The 20,903-nt window shown below is 38.4% G+C and overlaps 1 protein-coding gene across 1 annotated transcript in view; it reads left to right on the top strand.

Moving 5' to 3' along the window:
* LOC147338772 (transmembrane protein 266-like) overlaps nt 1-17,836 on the top strand; it is a 47,433-nt gene extending 29,597 nt beyond the window's left edge. The window contains exons 4-11 of the mRNA XM_086276269.1: nt 3,143-3,297; nt 4,687-4,760; nt 5,905-5,961; nt 7,364-7,502; nt 10,500-10,615; nt 11,426-11,621; nt 16,011-16,073; nt 16,160-17,836. Of these exons, the coding sequence (XP_086132395.1) occupies nt 3,143-3,297; nt 4,687-4,760; nt 5,905-5,961; nt 7,364-7,502; nt 10,500-10,615; nt 11,426-11,621; nt 16,011-16,073; nt 16,160-16,800 (1,441 nt within the window). The 3' untranslated portion in view covers nt 16,801-17,836. The remainder of the gene's footprint in view (nt 1-3,142; nt 3,298-4,686; nt 4,761-5,904; nt 5,962-7,363; nt 7,503-10,499; nt 10,616-11,425; nt 11,622-16,010; nt 16,074-16,159) is intronic.
* The last annotated feature ends 3,067 nt before the right edge of the window (nt 17,837-20,903 follow it).

Here is a 20,903-nt window from a genome sequence, read left to right as displayed (position 1 = left end):
TCTGTCAACTCAGCTTTCTCTTTTAGCGTCTAGCTCAGTTTCATTATGTTACTTTAGGTTTAACACTTTTTGGGAAGCCTTTTTTGTTCTTATTGTAGTGTACTTAATTGCTATTACATTCACTTCTCTTGTATTCTATTCAGTTCAATTCTTATTTATACAGCGCCAAATGACAACAACCATCACCTCAAGGCGCTTTATACTGTAAGGTAGACCCTACAAAAATAATAATAATATAATAATAAGACTTCTGGAACAACTTACTTAGGACAGATGAGACCAAAGTGAAAATATTTCATATATATAAGGCACAGTGTCATGTTTGGCAAAAACCAAACACAGCATATCAGCTCATACACCTTATACTAGCTGTCAAGCACGGTGGTGCAGGGGTGGTAATGTGAAATTTGAGGCCATTTGTCCACCAGTTGAAGGTTGGCCAAAGTTAGGTCGTGTAACAGGACAATAATCCCAAACACAGCAGCAAAGCTACAACAGAATGGATATAGGTGTAATAGGGCCTTAAGAGAACTGTACATAAATGAATGTCCACCAGCCTCAATGAACTGAAGCAATGTTGTAAAGAAGAGCGAGCAGGAATTCCTCCATAACAATGTAAGAAATGTATAAATTCATGTAGAAAATGATTGCTAACTAATGGTGGTGCTACAGGATATTGAATAATGAAATGTACTTGGCTGTTCACATGTCTGCACAGAATTTTGTTAAAACTTTCTTTCTCTCGTAACTGCATATTTAGCCATGGTAAGTAACAAGGATCAAATCAGTTACACAGGATAAGTGAAATCAACTGTGGGTCCCTGATTGAGTTTGGTCAAGACTGCACAAAAATTTTCTTTAGATAATTTGCTCAGCGTGTCAGATTATGATGTATATTTATGCAAAATCTCCAAAAGCTTAATCAGTTTGTCAATTTCCTATTTTGCACATTGTGATTTGAGCTCTCTAACTCTGAGAAACTTTATGGCCTTGAAGGTGTTAACACTAACTCCAAAACAACTGAAAGCACATGTATTAAAAATATGCATCACAAATACATCAATATTTTCTTATCGCAGGATGCCCAGGTGTTCTGGAATATAGGCTGATACACATAATGGCATCATACCTGGCATCCACAGAGTCTCTGCAAGACTGGTGGTGCAGATTTTATACCATCTGGAGCTTGCACACTTGTGCCACCCCACCCAGTGCCAAGAAGATGATTGCTATCAGCATGATTATGCCTTTATTACATTAGCCGTGCATTGTTTACAGACTTGTGGCTCTACCCATGCCAGGCTGTAAGGAATACTTTTATGTGAGAAAGCAGTGGGGGGGTGGAGTGATCAGCTCGACAGCTGCTAAAAACATTTTCCTCATTGCTACGTAAACATGCCACTGCGGGAGGAAATTATAAAGAGGGGCCCTCTGAAAATGCTTTTGTTAGGATTTCCTTCTTAAGGGATATTCTTGATTTTACTGTGAATAATAATTTTGCAGGTTCTGTTTCAACACTTGCACTTGATCGGATAATCAAAAATACGTGTGAAGTGAGTATATAGTATACACTATATACTTGCCTCAAAGATTTCTGGTAGTAGATGATAAAAATGGACTTTTATGCTTCAAGTACTCCTAGAGTTCATTAATATCATCCCTTCCAACACAGCATTTAAAAGAAGTAATTTCAAGGATAGACAGAAATTCCTCCAACATTTTAAAACAGGGAACGTGGAGAGTTTAGATATGACTTCTGTGATGAATATAGCAAATTCATTTTGAAGCTATGGTGAAAATGGAGCCATTTTGCCACCGTTGCAGCTCATATTAGTGGCATGCCAAGGAATGAAGACATGATCAGAGGAGGGAAATGCTCTGCCAATGTCTGCCTCTTCTATGCCAGAGCATGGGGAGAAGGGAAAGGTGGTGGGCAGTGCCAACTTTCCATACCAGCTGGAGAGCCGGTGAAAGGCATTGTTTCTCTCAGCTCCTGTCAGCCCTTGTAGTAGCTGATCTGTATGACCATCCCACTATTTCAAAATAGAATTAGGCTATCTCGCCAGACACACTAGTGGCCTAAATGCTGATTTCTTACAGTGAAAATAAAGCTTAGTCTGAAATGTATTGAAATGTTAATCTGTCATTTTATCTTAAACATAAACCAGTCTGTCTGTTTTTAAATTATATGACAGACTATCATTTTCTATACAGTAACATTGATGTTTTATTTAAACCTGTATGCCGTAGCCAAAGAAATAGGCCACAGACACTGGGTTATTAAAATTAATTACATTTTTTTCCCTTCATTCCACACCACATTTAACTTATGTCCCAAGCTAAACATGTGAAATCATTCCTTCTTAGCAGCATCCTCTACAGTGACTCCCTTCATCCCCATATAAAAAAGAGGCCATCAGTATTCCACTCACACTGCTGATGGTCAGAACACTAGTTCACAGAGCTTCACTGTCTTTTTCTCTGTCAATGCTCCCTCTGAGTACACTTTTCTTTGGCCATCACTACCAAACTTTGGCCAGATTTAAACAGACATCACCTTTCATAAGTGTAAACTACCACCCTCTCTTGGCCATGTCGGGGAGTTCAGCTGTTCATATTCATATACCTACTGAAATATAATTACTGGGGTCATGCAATCAGTCACAGAGAGTTCTGCAGTCAGAAATGCAATTCTAAATGGTATATATAAACATGATATGTACACATATCAGTACTTTATTTTGTGCTATTTTTTTAACCGAAATTTTCATTTCTACCGTGTACATTAAACAGTTAAAGTAGATAAAAGGATAAATCTACACAGTCAAAAAGTCAGTGGTTTTGGATCCTGGTTTAGCTCAGTGCATTGAGCGGGTGCCCATGGGCCTGGGTTCGAGACCGACCTGTGGCCCTTTGCCTCTTGTCTTCCCCCTTTTCTCTCTGACCCCGCTTTCCTGTCATTTCTTCACTGAATCTAACAATAAAGTTGATAAAGACCCAAAAAAAAGGCAGTGGTTTTTATTAAGGGTTCGGTTGTGGTTTTACAAGCTTCTGACTCTGCTTTGGTATTTAAATTAAAATCGTAAATGCTGGTTGAAATTTACGTTGCATTAAAATATCCCCCCCTTCCTTGTCCCTTTAGGTCCAACTGGCTGAAGCCGTGCTGTGGGCATCGAGTGGCCCTGTGGCAGGTCTGTCTGCTCAGTGCTGGCTTCAATTGCATCCTGGTGGCCTGCGTTATCCTGGTGGTGCTTTTCCTGTCTTTGGAGCTGCTCATAGACACCAAACTCTTACAATGTAAACAGTGTGCTTTTATTTGTCCCGTTTTAGCCGGTACTATTATGTAAGGAAAAATCTGCTGAGCATGCATATTCTTATCCATTAATACACAGTGTGACGTTCATAAAACACTTGGGAGGCATATAGTAGCAGCTCCACTGGAGCAGTGGGGAGTTAAACAGTTTAGTGTCCTCGAGAATTAAACACTGATGCTGTGTCTGCACTGTGCCCTACCTTCTGCTAGGATCACATTAAGGAAATATAGTTTCAGAAATATATAAGGTGTGCCATTATTTTTTTTCATTATTGTTTACACTGGACTTTCTCTATACATCAACCTGGGCAGTCATCGCTGCTTTGCAGCCTAAATGTCTTTAAAGGGAACCCTTTTAAGGTCAAGCAGAAGTATAAGTAATGTAAATAATGCATTTAAAGAAGCTGAAACTATCTTCACTTTACTGAGCTTCAAAAGAAAAGGGCTTCTTCCATATTACTATAAACAGCTATGATATTATAATAGGAGTTATTTTTCTACAGAATAAGTACCTGTACCAGATACTTGATATTTTTACTTATATTGAACTTTCGCTTGTTGTATCTGTGCTTTTGATCAAATAAAGCCTCTCAATATATCTTCCAATAATGCCATTATGAAAATACATGCTGCTGTTTACAAAGACCTAATTTTCCATTAAAATAAATGCATATGACTTAGATTGTGTTTACAGTCATGGTCACATATTGTAGAGTTTACAGTTACACAATACGTGCAACTCCGAAATCTGGCTCTTATACTATTTCACCTCAGTATGTATAGTAATTTATTTAAAAAAAACAAACAAAAACAACAAAAATAACCCCTGTAAAGATCCATTACATTTATTGTAGGTGCCATTGAAACTATTAGTAATTTTCTGTTGAACTTCTTGTGATAATGTCCACATTTAACTGTATTTTGTGCGCATTTTTGCTGTTTGTGTAGTCCTACTACACAAACAACTTGTGGAGCTGGACAATAAATGGTTATGATGGAGAGTGATGGATAGAGGTGATAATGAACCAAGATTCTTGTCAGTGGCAGCAGGCAGCCATCCTCATCGATTACTGGCCAGCGTCCAGCTCTGTTGATACTCGAGTCTCGCTGTGGGGACTGCAGGACTCTAGTCACTTTAGATCTATTGTAATCTAGTTCTCAAGTCCACTACCTGCCCCACAAGAGAAATAGCAGATGGGCAATAACATGGGATTGGGCAAGAGAGTGCAGAAACATATTAGTAGTATAGGAAGTGGGTATGCTGGTAGCACAGTGAGTTAATGGATGGACATGATTACACCAATTAGTTTTCTTACACTGTGCACCTTAAGGACAGTGCAAATAAACATTTATTCTGTTTCCTCTCTAAATAGTTTCCAATGCGTTCCAATTTGCCAGCATTATCCACTGGATCAGCCTTATCATTCTGTCACTCTTCTTCTCAGAGGTAAGATCTGTATATTATTCTCAATTACGTCACATTTTGGTTCCATCATTAACATAATCTCTTTTACTTTCCGAAATCTTTGCTCTTGGGCCAACGTAATAATCACAGAACGTTTAAATTGCAAAGATTCACTAAGATCTCACTTTTCTTGTTCATTTGCAATTAAATTAAACCAGCTAAACTATGTAACACCTCCATATCTGCAAACCAGGTTCAAACCTAAGGGAACTAGAGTAGGTAGTTGCTACCATTTATATTCCAATATTGTCTAGTCTTGATTAAGCTATAGCTTAAAAATGCTACCTGGAAGCAGAATCAGAATTAAATTTAAGCCATTGTTTGATAAAGTAATGTCTTTTCATTACTTTGTGATTATGAAAATAACATAAAGAGGAGAATATGGCCTAGAGGCCTCCACTCCAGTGCAAACCAATTACCCTGACAGCCTCAGCCCCAATGCCCTAACCCAAACTTTAATTACCGGTGAGCCAGCATGAGCAATAATTAAAGCTGAGCTTACAGAGCAGTGGGGATGGGGTTACAGTGATGTGATCCATGCACACAGGGCACCCACTGGCATCACAGAAGAAGAGGTGCACCAGCCAGTCCCCCTGCACCAATCAGAAAACACAATTCTTACATGTGGGCGGAGCAGCTGCTCGTCTCACCTGATACCAGCATTATTGTCTAACATGTGCTCCAGATGATGGATTAGCAGGACCACCTCTAGCTAATTAGAGTGTAAATCAATGTCCCTGCTTAACAGTGTACTGCAGCTAGCCACATTTTCCAGAGCATAAGTAGAATTTGATATGTGTGTATGTGTTTTCGCAAATTTCATGCCATATTTCCATCAACAGAAATAATTATGCAATAACAGATTTACCACAGAGTATTATCAGTGGAAGGTATCATGTAGAAGTGCAGTAACTAAATACCTCCACTGAGATATTTAATGTAAATGTAATTTATATATTTATTTTTGGATACTTTTCTATTAAGAAGAAAATACTTTCTTTCCCATATATTAGAAAATTAGCAATTTTTGGATGTAAACATGACTTAAAGGAGTCTTTCACATCTATCAGCTTGCTGCCTCAATTATTCATTTCAAAATATCCCTTTATCTCTCTGTGTGCCTCAGACTGTCTTCAGAATTGTTGTTCTTGGGATCTGGGACTACATAGAAAACAAAGTTGAGGTTAGTACTGCTATACCGACAAATCTTCATGTCAGATTTTAGTATATTATGTTTAATTCAGTTTAATCTGAATATTTATTTTTAACGTTTTCTATTTTTATTATTTTTAATTTAGCCTCCGGTTCTTGCATGGTATGACCATACTGACCTTTCCCACTTAAACACTCTTATTGACCTTCTTGATGAAGGTTGATGGAAAGATTGTATAAATAATAACATCAAGGTAAACATGACATTTCTACATGCTAAAAACTCACTAGCTGGAGGTTAACAGAAACACTGGAAACATTTGAAAATAGCTGGTTGTGCCCAAGGTAAGAAAACTATACCAACCATACAAAAATAAATGAGATATAAAAAGGTTGTTAGCAGCACTGACTCATGCTTATGTGACAACTTTTGAACCTTTTGACAGGGCCACAGCCTGCTATCTGTTTTCACCAGTAGTGCTAAGCTGTGTCAGCCAGTTTCTGGTAGACAGATGAGAAGTATGATCAGAACGTTAAATTAAATACATTAAAAACGAAAAATTGATAGCGTGTGGTTATTCTCTTTAATGCAATCTTCTTGTGGAGCAATGCGTCATTTGCGACAGATCAAAATATAGCATCCTTTGCTATTACTAATCTCTCACTGGATGCCCTATTCCAGTTATTTGCTGTCGTGTGTTTGCAGCTGCTGGTATTCCTGCATTAAAATCGATAACCTTTAACTCAGTTTAAATTTTTGGGAAAAAAAGGAGTCACAGGGAATTGGTTTTAGTGAATAAAGTGGGTGATATACAATGATTATGTTGGTGTGTCCCAAAAAATTGGGTGCCCTTTATTGCAATCTTACTGAACTTAATGCTGGCAGTATGACACTGGAGGAGGAGTTCATGGGGCACAATTCCATTAATTTTGAAGAAAATGAAGTGCACATTTCTGGCTGTTCTGGGACTTTTTTCATTGAAATCTGCAGCTTCCACATTACACTGAAGGTAGTTTGTTGGAGCCACAGTTTCCTTTCTGTTTGTTTGTTGAGGTCCATGGTGAAAATGCAAGTGCACTGAAAGTAGTTAGAAGTGACTTACGGGGAGCGATCTAAAAGTAGTCGAGAGTCGTAAGAGGTCGCTTTAAGGCATGGTATTTTTATTTTTGTTTGTGATCGCATCTGTTCATGTCAACTGAACCTCAGATAGAATTCAATTAGGTAAATAAGGACTTTACCAAAATGTTAAAATATTCCTCTGAAGCAAAAAACTACATACGTCCATGAATAAAATCCACATATAAATATTATATTTGAGTCTCGCTAAATCAAGACCATAGAACTGGGGTCAGGGGTTGAGGGTTAACGGAATGGAGTTATGGCTCGTACGCTGAACTTGTTTTAATTCTGTATTTACTTTTGTCCCAAAAAGGTGTTTGATGGTGCAGTTATTGTGCTGTCCCTGGCCCCAATGGTGGCATCCACAGTGGCCAATGGGCCCAGCAGCCCCTGGGACGCCATCAGCCTCATCATCACACTACGCATTTGGAGGGTCAAGAGGATCATCGATGGTAAGGCAGACAAAAACTCTTTTTCCATCAAAATCCAGACTCAATTTCCAGAAATTTGAAAGTGACACATAAAATTCACACAGCATGCCAGTGGTCTTCTTCTTTTTTTTTTTTCAAAGGGGTCACACAGATGCAGCTAAGTGACCCCATTCTTTCCATGATTATACAAATTATTTGTGATTCAGAACAATACAGCTATTGATCATTCCTCAGAGTAAATTGCTTCCACTCTGCTACTCTAACTTGTATTGATTGCAAGCGTCTAGCTAAGTAGATTCACAGAAGCCATAATGAATATAGTGGTTGTTCTCTCCTATGCTAATATAGACTGGTTCGATATCCGCTCAGAGGTCACCCTCATGACGGATCTCTGAATGCATACAGGATGAGGTGCATGCAGAGCACATAGGAATTCAGTGTACAGTTCGTCCACGTCCAGTATTTTAATGTAAATATGTGTCTGTTGTTTTCTACAAAGCTTTAATACAGAGTTTAGGGAAACACACACCCACACATTCTATTTCTTTTTTTTTTTGTTAACATTAACGTGCAGCTGCTCACGTGATTTCTAGGGAGGGAACATGTGATTTTCCTGGCGCACCTCAAACTACTAGGGAAAAAAAGTGAACACAACCCAAAAAATATAAAGTTAAAGGACTGGCTCAGTTATCACATGACAGTCATCAAATCTTTGGAAAAAAGAGTTTGAGATATAAAGTGGCAAAGTTTGTGCAAGAGTGAATTTCACCACAATTTGTCATGATCATCAGGTAATGTTAATCTCTCAAACTTTGAAATTAGTTCTCTAGAAACAAAACAACCAAAAAACAGAAAAAAATCTCCATCATTATCAGTTTGACTCACCAGCGCTTGAACACTGCTTAACAATGAACCAGGAAGGTTAAGTTGCTATTTTTTCATGCTGAATGTAAGCTAGAGGTTGGTCTAAATCACTGAATATGAATTATCTATACTTTATTATAAATGCCTAATAAGATGTTTTTGATTTTCTGCATTGACCTCTGATACCAAAATTTGTAGTACAGATAAACGTCTGTAAAATACAAATCCAACAAGCTATTATGCAACACCTTGAGCAAAGCATATGTATATAGTGTGTACACAATATATAATGAAATGTAATTAAAAAAAAGAAATGTAACTTTTGGGTGTAGCAGATTGGAGAGAGAGTTGATTTTATGGCTTCAATACACAAGGGATCTGTGAAACATGTGAGTGGAGAAAGTGCAGCAAGGAATCTGTGAGGATTGTGGATGTTTTCATGCACTGATTGTGTTAAAATGCACTTATTCTACATCATGTAACCTGACATACAGTCTAGAAAAGTCTAGAAAATGTGTTTATTTTTCATGCATTCACCAATTCCATGCAAGGCACTGGCCTGCCTTTAGGTTCAGTGCCTGGGACACTGGGACAGAGGCCAGGGCAATCAAACCACCACCAACACTGGACTCTGAGAAGTTGTTGGATTAATTGTGGTGTGAATTACACTGTTGTGCAAGTGCTGGCAGAAACTGTCACCGCAGCTGTGGCACACACATGCACGCACAGACACTATAATCACATAACCAACCCTGCTAAACTTGTAAATGCACAGTGCCACACAAATGTATTGCATTGTGTAGCTAAATAATTGAAGCTCTGATTGAGCTTTTCATGCTGGTTTGATTTCTGACTGAACTGACCCCATCTAATGTCTTCTCCTGTTTGATGTGTGTGCGCGTGCGCAACATTACTATAAATAGATACAAGGAGCATGTGGCGATGGCTGTGTGCTTTGCTCAGCTACTCTCTGTAGCAAAAGGCCTAGTTTCATTGTCATCTCAGCATGTTCAGAAAAATCCTAGTGTGTCCTTGTGACTAGGACCCATAGAATTAATGATTATATTTGACAAGTTTATGCCACTCATTGCAGGATACGCAGCATTAGCATGTGTGATATCATGTGGCAGACTTACAAATGTGACAAAAAAAGGTGTAAAAGACTGATTGTCTTCCAACTGTGTTGACAGCAGCAGTCCACAATTATTCTCACCATTCTTTTTTTAGGTTCCTTCATGTCCTACTCCACAAAGTGTGTCATGTATAAATAAAATACAAATTATAGGAAGAGCTGTTACTGACTGACAGAAAAGCAAGAGTTATTAAAGGTCAAATAAAGTATTCTAGCAACACTCCAGCAATAAACTCTTATTAGATGAAGATGAAGTAGAAGGTGATCGTCTGCTGGCCATGCAAAAGTACACATTCAGAAAATTCTATCAGAAAAACATTGAAACATACCACACATGCCACAATAGCAGCATTTATTTAAAGAATCTTAAAGCTTCACATTTCTGTTTTTATCACATTAAGTGATATCAGCATGCAAACAGACTGAGTATTCATGTCTGTGACATTTTTACAATATATGTGCGCTTGATTCATTTTCTAATTACTGCTCACTGTTCTGCTCAGGATAAGTTGGAGAAGGGTAGATTGATGCAAGACATTAACCACAAGTGTCTGAATGTCAGGCCAAAATACCTGTGTTTTTTGGTGTTCTTTGAAGACCCTCGCATCTAAAGTGGTTTCCAGGACCACAATGGAGTTGTGTCTTCACTTTAAGGTGCTGTTTTTGTAAAGGTCCAGTGACATGTTTGCACTGAATATAGGCTGAGAATGTACTTACACTTTATGACTCATTAAGTCAGATCAAAATCTTTTGCATCTAGTTTCATTCTTTAGTATTCAGTATAGTGTTACTAATTGCATTAATAAAGGTTGTGTGTGTGATGACAGAGTTCTTAGGAACAAATGACACAGGGTCAAGAAATATCTCTGCCCTCTGACCTTGATGTGCTTGATGTAAATTGCCTTAACTAACTGAACCAGCTCTGTTACCTGTGACACTTTTGTTAGTAAGTCTTAATGCCTCTTTATACATTACAAATATTTTCAGCCCATTCTCGTTCTCACCCTTCTCTCCAATTTTAGCGTATGTGTTACAAGTCAAAGTTGAAATGGAACTGGAGATCCAGCAGTGTGAGAAGACCAAGGCTGTGAGAGAGGAGCAGCTGGAGCGTCTCACTCAGATTTGTCAGGAGCAGGCTGTGAGTACCAACACATCTGAGATTTACTTTGCATTACTTACTTTTAATTGATGTGGAAAGGTTTTCTAATGGCGACTTTACAGTACAAAACTTTGATGGTCTCATTTTCTGTAGTAGTGCCTGTGTAAAACTCGAAGGACATTAACTGACAAGAATAGAGCTTTAAAAGCACCTTGGATGCAGGCACAATAATTTGTGTTAGCTAATAGTGCATGTAGTCATACTGCATTGTATTGCAATGAAGAACATTTATTTTAACTTTAGACGCCATGGATCTAGCTGTCCTTATTAAACTCTTTACTGCACTAAAGGACTGATTAAGGATACACGTTGTTCTTGGTCACATAAGCGACTGTAAGTTGATCTCTCACCAGAAGAGGGCAGCAAAACATCACAAACATGTTTCCTGCTTACCTGATTCGGATCAGCGGAAGAAAATGGAAACACACTCTGACACTCCCACAATTATGATGAAGACAGTTACCAAATTCTGGTTCTTTAAAAAAAAGGAGACAGTATTTCACAGTATCTGTATAAAAAATGTTTGCTTGTTTCTACTTTGTGTATTCCAGAAACATGCTTTCTTTTCCTGTTTTTTCTCTTATTCCTGCACCACCTCATCCTTCCCTGTCCTCTCTCTTCCCTTTCTTCTATTTTGTTTTTGTCTCGTTTTGCTGTTCTCCAAATTTTTTATCGGGCTTCAATTTTCACGTTCCTGCACTTTCTCAAACTACTTGCTCACCCTTTTCTACAACCCCCTGTGACTTTCCATATTTATTTGTGTTTTTCCTCTTCATATTTATTCTTAAGTTTGAGATCAGGCAACTGAGGGCACATCTGGCCCAGCAGGACCTGGACCTTGCAGCAGAGCGTGAAGCAGCCATGCAGATCCACCATGTTTGGGACAAACAGGGCAGGAATTTTCAGGTTGTGGAAGGTTTGCCTCCTGGGGAGTCTGACGATGAGGGTGGTCAGAGAAACCCCAGGGAGCCACATGTCACTTCAGGTATAGTATAGCTTTTAAAACTGAGCTTATATCAACTGAAGGGTGTTTGAATTGGTTATAAAAGATGAATTAAAAAACTGAAAATGACTAAAATCTGTAACTTCAAAAAATAGCACAGTGGTTAGCACTGTTGCTTCATAGCAAAAAGATCTGAAATCACAGGCTGGCTGGTGAATTTTTGTGTGGACCTTGTTCTCCCCGTGCCAGCATGGCTCTGGCTTCTTCCCACAGTCCAAAGATATGTATATTAGGATAATTGGGACTTCTAAATTGGCTTTAGGTATGAATGCTAGTGTCAATGGTTGTATCTTCATCTGCCCTGCAACAGACTGGTGAACATTCCATGCTGTGTAGTCAAATGTTTGTGCATGCTGGAGGTATTTTCCCTCTTTGTTTTGATCAGTTTTGAGGGTCATTACTCGAAAAAAGTAAAATAAAGTAAAATAAAGTAAAAAAAATTGTTATGCATATTATAAAGAACACTCCTCTTAAAGTTGTGCAGTATGTTACTTAATTACACCCAAGAGAAAGACTTACGTTAACGTTACTTTCATCTTATTCTGTAAAATGACCTGAAACTCATTGTCTTATAATTATCAATTAACAATATAAACCTTTAGCACTCACCAAGCTTTAAAATCACTCTGGGTTCTTGGCTAGCTTAGAGTTAGCACGCTGCGCTTGTGAAGATCTGAAGTTGTGTTAACAGTATGATGCAGTTGTTTTTATCCTGGAGCAGTCTCCACTTTACCATCATTCTCTCATACTTTTGTGCAATAAAATTAAAAGTAATGTCCATTCCATGATGTAGACTGCTCCAATATTTTTCATCTCTACTACGAACTGAAATCAGCTGATCGTTGCGAGAATGCAAGAACCGATAAGTGGGATCAATAGGCAGGCAGACTAACGATTCCAAGGAATTGGACTGCTGGGAACCAGTTCTCTACAAAAACCAGTTCTTGATTCTCATCCATGCTTAGACTCTGAACTGGACATGCATGGATGGATGAATGGATTGATTGGTTATATACCCTACCAGGTGCAAATTTTGTTTGAGGAAACAGTGTAACAAACCAGAAGAGAGGTGCAACATAAAGTATGTACATAATTATGTGGAACAAAAAGTCTGTTACACGGTAGCATCAGGTGAACTGAATGCCAGAGCAGTGTACACTTAATCTGGAGCAGTACCCCTGGAGCATCTTTGAGGCCAAGCTCTTAGCCCTTCCATGCTCACATGCAATACCCATCTGACCGCAGGCGCTCTGGGATCAATGCGGGGGCAAAAAAGCTTTTAGCATCTGGTGAATCCTGGAGAAAACAAGTATGTTCACTGACACTACGTCAGGTTGCATGGCTTCTGTCATGCCCCAACTATCTCTCTTACTGCCCCCCTCATGGCAAGGCCAGCGGAGCAATCCCAAACTGACTGGGCTGTTTCAGGTACAGAGTGTTCTGTGCATTGGGCCTTGTTAGTAGGGAGTCGGCTCCTGTCAACATCTGTTCCCCTTCACCTGCAAACCACAATAGGGCACCAAGAGGCTCCATGGTGGCCACAATATTACCCCGAGGGCATAGTGGGAAATCTGGCACACAGAAACAAGTGGGGCTTTTTACAGAAACATGGTCACTGGGATGAGCACTTAGACCACAAAGCTCAAGTCAAGTCAGGTGAACTCAATTCAAGCTTATTTGTTTTACACACAATGTTTCAGCTGGCTTCTCACCCTCCACATGGAGAGCCATTAAACCTCCAAGCGCTCATAAAAGGCAAGAATAAGCTATATATCAGGAGTGTGATGATTTTGACACCTACATGTACTCTGAATGCTGCAATAGTACAGAAACAGTAAAACAAAAGGTGGATCAACATTCTTGATTGTAGTGAGCATTTTTAAAAAACCCTACTGTGACTATTAAAAGAAATGCTTAAGTTAGATATTACACTAAAAGAGCACAGGTCTTTCTATTTCAAACCCAATTTTGTTACCTAATCTTAACCAAACCGAGACTGAAAGACAAACATTCAAAGAATAAGTCTAATGCAGTTTCATTCACTACATGTCCTTCCTTATAAAGACCTGCCTTAATTTCAGGATGAAATGCATGAAGGCATATTTTTTCCTATCATAGGATAGGTGGGCATCTTGTGGTCGAGTTGAGTATTGCAAAAAAAAAAACTGAAAATGGGTGGAAATGGGAACAAAATGACACACAAGCTGGAAAAACCTTTACTCAACTCTTCTTAAGTCAAGAACTTATAACGTTACAATTCAGTTTTTGCCTCCCAGAGTTACCATAAGGTTACAATAAGAGGCTGGCGAACATTACAAACAAATTGATATCAGTGATGACATTAGATAAAAACTCATGGGATCACCATATAGTATTGTACATTGTATAGAGAGACCACTAATGTCTCTAAAGAATTTTGAGCACAAAAAATGCACAAAATATCAGATATTCTGTTGTTGAGTCCAGATGACAGACTGACACTTTTAAATTCTTCTTGTACTTCTTTCGGGTGTTCTGCTTTGGGGTCACTGGAGCAGCTCATCTGCTTCCATCTCAGTCTTTCCCTAGCATCCTCTTCTGTCACACCAACCCTCTGGATGTTCTCCGTCACTGCATCCTTGAATCTTCTCAGTGGTCTTCGACTGATCTTCGCCGTCCTTTGTCTGTTATATACACTTTATTTAGCCTTACCTCTCTGACTTTGTCTTTAATGCAATCAACCTAAGCTGTCCCTCTAATGACACTTTTAGTTAGCGTGGCTAAAAGGTCTCTATAGACAGGTGTTGGACACTAACTCTTCAGAAACATTGTGTTATAAAATCAAAAGTCATATGTTCCAAATCTAAAGTTATCTTTAATTTTTATATGTCACCATTAGTTTCCATAATTGTTCTGTTTCCCAGGATCTGTCCCAACTATTTCACCTGTGGTTTATTGCTTGGTGTGCTAAAATAATTTTATAGTTGTAGTTTGAACTAAAAGAACCTCGGCATGTCACCTCTCCTTTTCCACAGAGATGACGACTTGGTAACTTGACTGTCACAGAAAGAAGAGGAGAGTCTTTATGTATGCTGGACTGCGCATTCTTTTTTCTTAAGACTCATGTGTTATTAATTGTGGAGTGATTGTCTCAGCCTTGTTTTAGTGAGTGCAATGCTTCCTCTCCAGGGGTGGCTCAGGGATTAATATTTTAGACTGAAAAATAAATGAAATTACCCATCAGAGTCTGCAGCATGTCCCGCGGGACAGGGGCTAGCACTCAGGGTACTCTGGGTTCGCACTCAGCCAGCGGACAGTGAGCTTAAGACCAATCAAGCGAACAGAAGAGCACAGCAGATCACAGTTATTCACCATGCACACTGAGGCAGGCTAGACTGGAGGGCTCAGAGCCTGAACAAAGAGCTCCTAGACTCTCTCACTCTCCCCCATTTCTCTAATCCCTGAAACCAACCCCACCCTGTCTCTGTCCCAGTTTATTCCTAGTACACTAAGGTTTGGCTAATGCACAAATGTAGCAGTGCGTGATCCAGGCCACTTGTCTATAAAGCACCTGTGGCCTGGGGCAGAAGTCATCTCTGTCAATATTCTGTTGTAAACATACAAGATATTTTCCATTTGGACTAGTTTGCACTATGAACATTGACATGGACCAAGGTTTGGACAAATAGGTGTGTAATCCAAACCCAGTGACTTACACATGATTATTAGGTTGTGTCCGTTAAAGTGTATTTAATCCTAATCTCACACTACTGTAAGATAATTATACTTTTGATTCCATTTTATATTCATAATAGTTAAAAAGTGTTTACAGTACTGTTAGTAACAACAGTAATTAGATTTGTTTAGTTTGTTTAGTTATCATGTCAACTATACATGAGAGGATACAAAACACTGTATGACAGGCAAGAAAAACTGGGCCTGGCATCTTTTAGCAAATAGATTATATATACTTGCCCTAACATATACTGGACGTGTCCATGCCCCAGCATCCAATTGGTTGGTTTAGTGCTATGCAGAGGTTTGCAGACACACATGCACATGCTGTAGTTGTGATATACATTCACTGGCATTTCATTCGCCTGTTTGTGACATAGATTTAATAAGGTGTTGGAAACATTTCTCGGAAATGTTTTTCCATAGGGATATGACAGCATCACATAGTTAACCATCCACGATGTGAATCTCCTGTTGCACAGCAAGCCAAAGAAACAAATAAAGAGGATGGTTAAAAAGTACGGATGAGTTTAAGTAAGAATGCAACCAGAAAAATTGATTCTGAAAAAAATATTCTTGCATGTTTCAGTATTTTAATTTAGAAATCAGCTGAAACAAAAATAACTGTCATTGTTTTATTCTCTATTTTTAACTCAGATCCAGTTGTACGTGATGACATGAACAACTACATCAGCCAATATTACAGTGAAGCAAGCAGTGGTAAGTGACAGTAGCAAATAAAAAAAGCCATATTTGTATGGATGTCTTTATCTGCATATACTTTTTCTAAACACGTGTCTGTCAAGATGCTGGGGCTTCTGGCTTAGGTGCGCGGGTCATCACAACAGCAGCCATTGACGTTCACCTACCCACCAGTACAAACGTCATCCAGTCAAATCCTATGCTTGCTATGGAGCGGGTGGGCAGCGCTGTAAGTGATGCCTCCACCAGCATATCACGGTCCAGTGGCAGCCTCACAGCCCGCCCCCACAGCCTGAGTAGCCATACTCCGGGTTCATCAATGACAGACTGCAGCAGCAGCGCAGCTCAGGACTTCAGTCTGAGCTACAGCTCCCATCGCTGCTGCCCCCCTTCCTTCTCAGGCCAGGACCCCTGCAAGGACCCCAGCATGGTGGTGCAGGAGCTACTCTCCTCCCTCTCTGAGGACTCCTGCCTTGCTCAAAAGGGCCTAGTAGTAGACCCTGTCAACCTCAAGCTTCCCAGTCCAACTGGCTCAGAAAATGCCAGCCCCGAACTGGACAACAGAATAAACATTTTCAATCGCAGGAACCAAGAGGAGAGACGGGGCCGGGGAAGGGGTTGTGTGCTGTTGCAGACCAAGCCACTGATCCACCTGCAGGGCAGCAGCACTGAGCCGTCACTGGAGGAGAAGTACCGGCTACTGGGACCAGCTGACTCACCTCTAGGGCATATGTCTGATACATAAGCAAGCGTTATTTACACAGGAACAGAAGCTTTTACTCTTTTTATTTTTTACTGCCATCCCATTTGGCATATATCTGAACTTTTGTGACAGATCAAACCTCATGAGAGGGACCACACAAGATTTGAAAATTGGATTCATCTGTTACTGAGTAAATCGAGACTTAGCCAATTCAGAGCAAGCTCAAGCCTTAGCTTCTAGCTAACAGCGATGCTCCTTGAGTTGTTGTTTTCAGCTGTCATTAGTAGAAATTAAAAATGATCATTTTTAGGCCCTTTGGCATCCTGTCTAACCTCCCCTGTTTCTCCTTAATAGATTTTTGAAATCCAAAAAACCCCAGATATAGCACAACAAAGACAATACCACCCTATCAAAGGGGCATGTGTTTTTGGACACATTCTTCATCAGGAATTCTCACTTTGAATAGGTCCTAAATGCACTGAACTTTACGTGAATTAAAACCAGCAAAGGGCCATTCAAGCCTATACTGAACAAAAACATAAATGCTGAGCAGTGTTGCCATCTTAGACACTGCTCTTGAGAATTTCAAGCAGTAAAAGGAGTGTTTTCTATTGCTTTTTGTTGTTGTTCTGTTTCTTTTCAGTTTTATTTTCAAGTTTAAACATTAATTATGCTGTTCTTTGTTTAAACAGCCACAGGGTAAATACTGTAAGACTGGCTAAACTATTGAAAAGCCAATTTTCTACCTTTGCCTTTTTGTCACCTGTTTGATTTAAAGACCATGGACCATCATCAAAATTTATTAAATAGCAGTTTTGTTTTCAGAAGTTGTTAGTAGGGTATATTTGTGTGGTTGAAATGAAACGGTAACTGACTGGGCTCTTCACATGGAACTAGACTGGAGTGCTTGTAGCATGAACCTTTAAAAGAAATGTGCCATAAACGGTGAGCAAATTCTTTGCACTTTAATGTTTACAGACACTTTTGTAAACTTCATATGGAGGAAGTCATTGCCAAATGAAGGTGTTGTCAATTGAATGAAAATAGCAAAAAATAAAAGATAGTATTTCTTTAACTGCTCTTAGATCACTGACTCTTGTGAATTTATGATGTTAAATGATTTAAAGGTGTACCAAAGATACTTCACCAGGATAAAACATAATTGAACCGTGTGATTACTCTTATCAAAGATGTTCTTTTCACACGCTTCTTGCTGCACACGCCACTGTCACGTTGTTTCATTAGCGTCATCTTCTTATTTGCATATGATTTTGAAAAATTTTAATTATTTAAGGTTATTAACATTGGACCTGTCACAACAACCACTAATTGGTGAAGTCACTGTAAGTGTGTCGTGAGAGGAGACATCCCCCCTAATTACCCTCCCGTATCATTAATTCAGAAGATAAACTGCTGTTACATTTTGTTGCTTGTCAAATGTTTACAAGTATCCAGAGAATGTTTTAATTGTTAATAACGATTATGGTTGTAGTTACACTATCGACACAAGTTTTCAGAGTTCAGTATTTAATTTGCAAAACGGACTTTGAGGATTGGTATTACTATTCTTTTTTAATTAATTCATAAATGAGACCGTATCTATCTATTACACATTACAATATATTATTACAATAATAAGATAATAAGGTTAATATCAGTTTTAATTTCTAAGAAATCTCGATCTTTCTCTCTTTTTGAAGAGCAAAGAATACAGAGTAACAAAACCACAGACCAGTCTTATGGACATAGATGGTAGAAAAGTGTTCATCTTAGACCAAATAAGTGTCGATGTAGTGAGTAGGGCGCATTCAAAATGTGAAATTTAGAAATAAATAGAATAACTTTATTGTCTTAAAGCTGGAATCATTAATTCAGAAGATAAACTATCGAACTATTTGAAAGCTATATGTAGCTATTAAGTAACTATAACTGTAACTATAAGTAACAAAGAAGTTACTTTATACATTTCTTAAGTTCATATATATATTTAAAAAAAGCTATTTTGCAATAGTTGCTCCATGTAGCCATAACTGTTTCAATTTCTTAAATAAGACTCACACATTAAATAATCATGGATACATTGTACCTAAACAATAAACAATACAGAGCTGCACAATTCAAGCATTGTCACTTGAGAAAAAAATGGCATGAATTGAGCTTAGTAAGAAAAAAATGTCTGGTAAAAAAAAAAGCTTCAGCAGCCAACTGTGTTTTTTTTTAAACAGCTGACATGTAATGTGATAACCTGAATCTGCAACTTATTAGACATTACCAGACTCATCACATCAGTCTACTTCACAAAAACAACAATGCCTATCGCATGCCGGGGAACAAGTAAATAAATAATGATCCGCTTGGCTCCTGACACACACAAAGGAATCCAGTTGAATATGGGTGCCAAACCCTGCCAAACCCTGGTACTCTGCCTCTAACCTAAACTCCTTCCAGCTCAACCAGCCATGTAAAAGAAGCGATAACTCATATGGTTCAATTTCCAACTCAACCCTGAACAGCACTGTCCAGTGATGAAACTAAAGTACTAGTATAGGCATCCGTGAGAAAGTACATTTACCTAGTTAATTAGACTGTCTGTAAGTGTCCCATCACTTTCAGAAGACATCCTAAGAAGTAAATTGCTTTTGGGATCTCTCCAATGAAACCACTGGGTAGGTCTTGTCACACTCACAGGAGGTACATTTACAGTGACCATTAGACACTTAATAATTGAAATGTTTTAATAATGGCACAGAGGGAGTCCCTTTAGCTACATTAACATTACATGATCATTGTTTTCATTCTCGTTAACAAAGGAAAACCAATGGATTAGATTTGCATTATCGAGCCCTTTGGTACTGTAAGACTAAGGAGCATATATCTGTGTTTCTTCTTTCCTTTAATATGCAAGTTCCTAATCTATAGTAACATTAAGGCTCCTATTACTAAAATATAAACTAAACTAATAACTAAACAAATTCTGTAAATGATAGACGAAGAACTTTGAACAGTCACTGCAGATTTTCATGTGTATTAATGGAATTATCTGTGGACCCTTGAGATCAAGAGGACCCCACCTCTGAAAGTTTGAAAGTCATTGTGGAAAAGATAAGCTATTTGTTTTAGAAAATCAAAAAACAGCTTTATTACTATTTTATTAGCTAATGTATCTTTAGCTAAAAGAAAGCTGCTATACAACAAAAAGAGCGTACTTTGTAGCAGAATATATCTTTTTTAATAATGTCTAACTTAAGGTGTCTTTGTCATCCTGGTTCTACCATGATCAGAGTATGAAGTGCATGATCACATCAGCCAATCACATGGGAGCAGCTCAGTTCATTTAGGCATGTATTATAGACATTGTGAACATCCTGCTTAACTTTTAACAGGTAAAGACCTTAAAGAGTTACTAGAGTCTTTAGACAAAAACTGACTCCGTATTAGATATTTGCTAGGCAACACAGTTGCTTAAAGTTTTAAAGCAACTGTTAGTTATCAAGGTATTTGCATTCATTTTAAAGGTCAATAATGTCAGTGTTTATGACTTCAGAAGGACAGCGAAGCAAAGTAAATCCAAAATATGATGGAAATTGGGCTGAATCTTATTCTGGACTGTTGCGGATTCTTGAGGTATGCTTGCTCTATGTTCACTGTAAAATTTGGGTTAAAATAAATCTTTTGAGATAAGTAATAATAATAATAACTAATAACTGGTAGTTCACATGAAATCTAAAATAATCTGGACTGGTTGTGTTCTTATCTATGGCTAAACTTTAGCGTACTAATAAAGTTATCATTCAAGCTTAGCTTACTTAAAAACAAATCAAACTTCATAGTATTAAATAAGGATATAGGTTTTATAACCTACACTGAGCCACAGGGATGTCTGAAATTTTTGGCTTCACTTCTGGAGAATCTTGTCATTGATCTTTATTCATAATTTGTACAGTATTTCTCTACAGACACATTTCTTTTTTCTTTTTTTACTTCCGCCTTCTTACTTTTTTTGACACCCTAGTTACCAGCATCTAACAGTGCACTTGACTAAAACGGGGTTTGTTGGTGGTGATGCAAGAGCAGGGAATCCTGCCGTGTGCTGCCAGCTTTATAACAAAAAAGTTAAAAATAGGTTACATTTCATGACTTCTTAT

This window comes from Aulonocara sp. 'chitande type north' Nkhata Bay, linkage group LG1 (assembly GCF_057382095.1).
Source record: "Aulonocara sp. 'chitande type north' Nkhata Bay isolate Kocher_YH1m ecotype deep benthic linkage group LG1, A_spYH_male_GT1.1, whole genome shotgun sequence".
Taxonomy (NCBI): Eukaryota; Metazoa; Chordata; class Actinopteri; order Cichliformes; family Cichlidae; genus Aulonocara; species Aulonocara sp. 'chitande type north' Nkhata Bay.
Note: the sequence above shows the minus strand (reverse complement) of the source record. Positions and strands in the feature narration are given on the sequence as shown.